The sequence below is a fragment of the Pteropus vampyrus genome, unplaced genomic scaffold (assembly GCF_000151845.1).
Source record: "Pteropus vampyrus isolate Shadow unplaced genomic scaffold, Pvam_2.0 Scaffold47, whole genome shotgun sequence".
Taxonomy (NCBI): Eukaryota; Metazoa; Chordata; class Mammalia; order Chiroptera; family Pteropodidae; genus Pteropus; species Pteropus vampyrus.
In genome coordinates this window covers 651,518-659,007 of record NW_011888828.1, presented here as the reverse complement: position 1 = coordinate 659,007, position 7,490 = coordinate 651,518, and the positions used below count along the sequence as shown (strand labels likewise).

At 38.4% G+C, this 7,490-nt stretch overlaps 1 protein-coding gene across 1 annotated transcript in view; it reads right to left on the bottom strand.

Annotated features, from left to right (window-relative positions):
- Window positions 1-7,490, bottom strand: part of NUGGC (nuclear GTPase, germinal center associated) — a 51,358-nt gene that overhangs the window by 16,330 nt on the left and 27,538 nt on the right. The window contains 3 exon segments of the mRNA XM_023530162.1: window positions 1,445-1,578; window positions 2,779-2,884; window positions 2,986-3,109. Of these exon segments, the coding sequence (XP_023385930.1) occupies window positions 1,445-1,578; window positions 2,779-2,884; window positions 2,986-3,109 (364 nt within the window).

The window sequence follows — 7,490 nt, the reverse complement described above, 5'->3', positions numbered from 1 at the left end:
AGGGTGGGAAGGCCTCAGGTATGCCCCGATTGGAGGCCACAGACATAGGGAAGCTATAGGTGGGCTAAGTAGAAGAAGGGATCCTACATGATTCAGTAGGGTGAATATTTGGCTTTCTCTGGTTGGTCCTATGCTGGGTGTAGTGATAAAGATTAGGGAAGCTGTCAGTTATCAATCAAGGTCTGGCTACTTAGGGCCATTTGTTACAAAAGTTATTATTTAGCTTCTTGGATCATTACTAGAGATAGCAGCCTGACTTCCTACAAGTCTAACTTATAGCAAGCTGGCTTCCTGAGCTGTTTATTGTCAATAAAGAGTTGATTTCCTAGGTGGGTTGCCTAGGCCACAGGCCGTGGCTCACAGTTTTGTCTTTATATAGTTGACCCTTGAACAATGTGGGAGTTAGGAGTGCTCACCCGCTATAGGCAGTTGAAAATCCATGTATCATTTTTGACTCCCCAGAAACTCAACTAACAGTTTATGGTTGACCAGAAGCCTTACTGATAACATAAACAGTTAATTAACACATATTTTGTATGTTATATGTATTAAATACTGTATTCTTACAATAAATTAAGCTAGAGAAAAGAAAATGTTATTAAGAAAAATCAAGAGAAAATACATGTATAGTACTGTATGTATTCACTGAAAAAAAATCTTCATATTAGTAGACCCACATCTTTCAAACCCGTGTTGTTCAAGGGTCAACTGTATATGATTGTCCTTTTGTAATTCGGTCCCTCACAAGGAAACAATGCAGCTGGTGATTGATTCTAGTACCAGATTTTTCTTCAAAACTCTCCCAAGTCTCTAAAACAGCAACTTATCCCTCTTATTTTAGGGTTAAAAAAAATCATTGGATCGAAGCGATAAATTTGCTCATTACTATGAGAAATATAACTTTTAACTGGTCACTCAGAAGGCCTGCATTCTTGACCTTGAAAATAAATATCTAAATTCTGCTGAAGGTCCCTCCATCTCGCCTTCCTCATACATCCTTTACAGAGTCTGAGATTCTGACAGTACCAGGGCATGACAGGAGTCCACAGACAGAAGAAAACTTTTTGGACTGTATGCATACACACGCCTCTGCAGGAGAACCAAGAATTGTCTGTATTCCACTAGAAGTAAACATATCGCTCCTGCCATCACTTAAACACATTCCATCTTATTCGAGTCTCGGGAGAGGGGGAAGTAGCAACTGACTATTTTTATATTTTCCTTTCAGTCCATTTGTCCCAGAAAAAATATTATTCCTTTCTTTTCTACTCAAATGTTACAATGTTAACCCTGTAATTATCTTTTTGTCCTCTTTATATTCTCTAAATTTAGTATCTTCCTTTGATATGAAAAGAAAAAATATCATAATTTCTTAACTTGGTAAAAGGGAATGTTCTGCCTAAGGTGGGAGGCGGAGAATATCCAACCCAAGTGGCGTCCATACCGGCAGGTTTTCTGTACAGTTGAAACTGTCTGTGAGAAGCAACAGGCCAAAGGCTTCGGTCACATATTTAGTCACCATCCTCTTCCTCTTGTCCAAGAGCCTTTTCCTGATGTATGCTCTTAACTTGGGGATTTCTGGAATGTCACAGGCACCACAAACAATTTTACAAGATCAGAGTTCATAGTAAATAGAATTCATAAATCTCACAGATCAGGATGGCAGTCTCAGTTAACTACTGTTGAGGTCCTGTGTGGGCTGGGTGCCCACTAAACCAACCTTTCTGAGAAACTTTGTCTAGGATCGACAATAATGAATGGTAGATCAGCAATGATAAGTATTAATTTTACTCAGCAATATAAAACAAACTATGTAGAAAAGTGTAGGCTCATTAAAAAATTGGCACTTTCCCCTGGATGAGTACTCACCTGAATAAACCCAATGTGCTCACATTTCTAGAATCTCAGCTCCTCTTCAGTTCCCCTAGATTTTCCTATATATATCAAATAACCCTTAATATCAAAATAGCAATGGGTGGGATTCTAGATTAGAAATTTATCTTAGCCCTAACCTTTTGTTATTCAGAATGTAACAGATGTCACTCTGCTATTTTCCCCATTATTCCTGTAAGTGTAAGTTTTCCTACGTTCTTTGTGTATGCCACGCTGGTTATTTCTCTCATATCCATGTCCAAAGAGTTCCCCCATTTCTGGGAACATCTCACACCTTCTGCTGTTTAACCTCCTTTCGCACTCACCCATGTCTAGAGAAACGCATGCACATTTGAAGCCATTTTGAGCTCAGATCCGAGTCAAGCTCAGATTCTGCCTACTCACCCAGTGTTTACTGCTGCTGCAGTCACGCAGATCTCCAGGTCCTCTGAACTTGTATTGTACTCACAGCACCATTTAACTAAACCTTATTTTCACTCTGGCTTTTGCACATGGCTTAGTACTCGCTCCTCATCTAGATTTTAAGTTCTGTAAAGGATGGCGCCATGTCTTCTACTTTTTCCCCCTCATGGGCAAAGCATACAATAGATGCTCAGTAAATTCTTGTAATACCCATAGCTGGATGCATGACGAATCTCAAGCCGAATACTAAGGAAATGACAACCGGATCACTGACTTTCACCAACTCAGGATAAGATTTGGAGGAGAGAGGAATTAGGGTCTCTCACACCACAATAATGCAGAGAAAGAACAGATATATTTGCTAGTAGGTATAGAAACTGTGACAAGCTGGAACTGTGCCACAAAAAGTTCTAGAGTGGGAAATTCAGAGCGCTAGGCTTAATCTTGAGAATTTTAGTGATTGAGATTAAAAAAAAAAATTACCAGTTTCTTCCTCAGTGAGGAGAGCCTGCTGCCAGTATTCCTGGGCGCTGACTGTGTACACCAGATCTGAGGCTTCCAGGATCTTGGAGTCAGCCGGCAGTTTTCTCTGAAGTGAGAGAGGCACACGGGGGACAGAATAACTCAACCATGGCAAAGGGAACAAGCACAGGCCTCACGAGAGCCTTCAGCAAATTTCGACTCGCTCACTCTCAGTTCTATGAGAGCCCCGGAAAGAACAGACCCTACTCTGTATGTCCACACCACACTAGGTCGGAAGCTGTGAGGAAATTGCTGCACAGAAACTATACTCTCGGGAGTTAAAAGATCTATTCTAGAAGGAAATGTAGAGAGAAAATAGTTCAGAAGTATACTTCAATGTTCAGAGTGGGGAAAGTACCAGGATCCTTTTTGGGAAAAGAAGCACAGCTCTGGCAAAGGCAGTGATGTGCTGGAGCCAGCTTGCACCAGCTCTGAGAGTGGACTCTACACAGCTCGTCTCAGTGCTGCCTTCAGTGACATCACACTGACAGCTTGAAACTGGCCATGGTGGGAGTATTTATACCATAGGAGTTGACAAGCTACATAACAGGTTTAGAAAAAAAAAAAAACAAAAACAGAGAGCCGATTGTTAGACACTTATCAGCATAACACAACACAGTACTGAGCAATGGTCCTATAAAAGCACAAGTTTCTTAGAGGGGTGTTTAGCGAGTAATCAAACACATTTACATGTGGAATGATGTTTAAGCAAATGACGGTTTTAAATATCAAAAAATTAAGAATCGTGAGAAAATTTCTTTTTCAGTAGAAAAACGACATCACAGAGAAGTCATACTAGAAGTATACATAAATACTGTTCCATAATCTTATTCTTCTCACTTAAAAAAAAAAAGAGAGAGAGAGAGAAACCATAAAGAATGTGCATGGATATTTGGGGGTGGTAGAAAATTGTAAATTTCTTTGATTCAAAGATATAAAAGAGCTGAGTGAGTAGTCCACTAAGAGAGGGGAGAGGCCACATCTCTGGCAAGTTATAAACCCAAGTAGTCAAGACTGGAATAGAGATACTGAGTAGGTTTCCAGAAGCCCCACACACCAGAGTCAAGGCTAAAATTATATAAGGGTTCTGCCAAGATCCATTTTTTTTTCCTTCTTATAGTTTTGACTCTAGTGGGGAAAGTTCAGGGAAAATTGAAACTATATTCTACTGGGAGATAAAACTAACATGGAACTAAATTTAAGTAGAATTTTAAAATTGTTAAAAGGCAGGAGTACACCTAAGCTGTGTCTAGGCGTTTGCATTATTTAAAATCTTGCTCTAAATCTTGTATATCTTCTAAAGATTATGAAAGATTAGTTAACACTTATGCTTGTTATTGCAGTACAAAGAAATGTTTTTATAGTGTCGATGAAGTGACTACAGTATGCAAGTTCCATATTATCGTAAAAGAGAAGTAGAAACAGTTAGAGCTGGAAGGTAGGATCCAGGAGGTAAACAGATATCCAGTAGATTATTCTATAGGATGATTAGTCACTGTTTTAATTTACACACATGGTTTGTTATGATAATGTATAGCATGATATATTAAAGTTCGTAAGAAGATATTATATGTGGGAAAGGAGAAAACCTGAAAGCTCAAAAGAGAAGGGATAGCAGATGGAAGCAGAATCAAAAAGGATATAGTAAAATTGGACTTAGACTGAAATCAGTAAATCATGACCCCATTTTTGTAAAAATCTCTTTTCTAGCTTTGTCACTGAAGTGATTTTGCAGTAATGTCACCCCACCCACTTCTACTTGTATGAAATAATTTGATATGAACCCCTAGCATGCCAACTTTTATTTTTAATACTATTCTCTGCTAAAAGGAACCCAAGCTTCTTTGAAAATAGTAGGTCCATGTCTCGAGGCAGGGAAAAAAAGAATAGGCCTAAAAATCTTATTGTTGCCAGAGAGCAAAATGTACTTTTTAATGTCTGGGTACTGCTAAAATGAACCAGCTTAAATGAAGGGTTCCCTTTGGCCTAGATGTGATCAAAAATAACACAATAATTCTGTGAAAAGCCATGAGCTCATTGTGATCCTCAAACTGAGGAAAACAGTATAAGGGATAGTGAAAGGATTAGATAGATAGATAGATAGATAGATAGATAGATAGATAGATAGATAGATAGATAGATAGATAGATAAATAGATAGATAGATAGATAGATAGATAGATAGATAGATAGATAGATAGATAGATAGATAGAAAGAATCAGTTGATCTGCTAGGAGAATCTTTTGTTCTAACATTTAGTCTTTAAACCCAGTTCCCAGCACATTCTCATTTCCTAAGTGATAAGAGCAATAGGAACATCCTTAGTTCTAGTTGGTCTTTGACCCTGGTTCCTGAAACAAGGCTCCTAATCCCTTGGAATTTCCTGAGCGACAGGAGTGCCTTTTGCTCTAATGAGGCAACTCTAGGTTGGCTTCTCCATGGGGGCTGATCACCAGAAAAACCAAGCCATTAAAACCTTGGAATTTTCAGCCCCTCCCTGCCTTCTCCAGATCGAGGAGAGGAGCTGGAAATGGAGTTAGGAATTGATCATGCCTATGTGATGAAACCTCCACAAAAATCTCAATAGTATGGGGTTCTGAGAGCTTCCAGGTTAGTGAACACATCCACATTCCAGGAGGGTGACATACTCCCACTTCATGTGGACAGAAGCTCCTAGGCTCAGGACCCTCCCAGACCTTGTCCTGTCCTGACCGTCCACCTGTATCTTTTATTACATAATAAGCTAGTAAACATAAGTAATTGTTTCACTGAGTTCTGTGAGCTGTTCTAGCAAATATTCAAATCCAAGGGAAAGAAGGTCACAGTAACCTCTAATTTATAGACAAGTTGGACAGAAGTTGTGGGTAACCGGGGAACCTACTACTTGTGATTGACATCTGAAGCAGGGGGCAGTCTTGTGGGATTGAGCCCTTAACCTGTGGGGTCTGACACTATCTCCAGGTAGTGTCAAATTGAGTTAAATTGTAGGATACCTAGCCAGTGTCACAGAGAACTGCTTTGTGTGGGGAACCCCACAGACACAGATCTGGCGTCAGAAGTGTCAGTGTGGTAGTAGTGTGAGAGTAAAGGAGACACACACAGGAGGAGCAGCATAGGTTTTCTTGACAGGTGTGCTAAAACAAAGGTAAATTGCGGTGTAATAACCAGTTCAAATGACACTCCTGAGCACATCAAAACACAGCTCTCCTTAACCTTCTACACACAATTAGTCATCCAGACCTGTGGATCTAACCTCCCTAATATTTCTTGAATGCACCTCCTCTACTCTATTCCTACAGTGACTGCCTAGTTCAGACTCTTAACTAACCCTCCCAATGGTCTCTCTACATCCAATCTTCACTCGACCATCCCCTCAACCTTCCATTCTGCATATTGGTGAGAAATCAATCTTTCTAAAATGCATAGTACAGTTGACCCTCGAACAGCATGGATTTGAACTGTCTGGGTCCACTTATACGTGGATTTTTTTTTTTTTTAATTGATCTCAGTTCAAACCGATGTTGTTCAAGGGTCACCTCTTGGCTTTGAGAATCTACCACCATATGCAGAGAGTCAATGGTATTTATATGCAGATATATTATTTTCAACTGCTCGGGTTGTCAGCAACTCTAACTCCAGCTTTGTTCAAGGGTCAACTGTATTTCCAAACAGAGATCTATAAATGCAACCTCCAGGGTCTGTAATTTTTCTTACAATATTTTTTCTTAATTTTTATTTTTATAATTAAAAAAATAAGCATGGACAGCTATATGAATGAGTACCTTATAGTCAACTTCTGCCTCATATTTTCTATGATTAAGTTTGTTCCAAATGAGAACATGCAGTATAAGTAATAATTCAATTATTCACAATAATTCAAACTGAAATAAAGTGATTAGAGAATTAGGGCATCACTGAGCCATCAGAGTTGTAAGTGCGCAGATCACGAAAACACTGTACCATAACAGTCAGAACCACAGTCACCCTACAGGCTGATGTATTATTGCCCACACCCCATCTTGTTGTACATACCAATTTGCCATATTAGCAATAAACATTATGAATTGTGTATTGAAGCATTATGTTTCTGCTTCCAGAAACACTACAATTAGGTACTCATAAAAATGTATATTTTTAATGCCAACAAGAATGATTAAAGAGAATAATAGCTTTAGTGAGTTATTGCCTCATTAAAACCGGCATTCAAGAATTGCATGGTAAAAGACTTTGGCTTACATATGAGGTCTGATTATTCTGAATTAGAACCAAAGCTTTGAAATTTTCAATTCCACATTTTCAATTCCACATTGTATATCAGACATTTTCTGCATCGGTATAATTGGAGTCAAAATACAGAAAGCAATTAAATATAGAAATGGACATGAGGCCATATGTTTTTACTATAAAAACCAGCACTGAAGATTTAGTTTCTGCAAAACCATAGTGTCTAGCACATTATACTAACTCTGATATACCATTTATGTTGTTTTGTTTATATTTTATCTGAAAATTGGTTTTAGTTTTATAGTTGTATAAGACTATTATAGTAAAAAGTTTTGTTTATGTTATAGTCAAAAGTCACCTATTTTAGTGACAGAATAATAAAAATAATTTAAGAAAACATCAAGTATCCTACAGAACAATTACTCAAGCTTGAAAAATGTAGCTTAGGC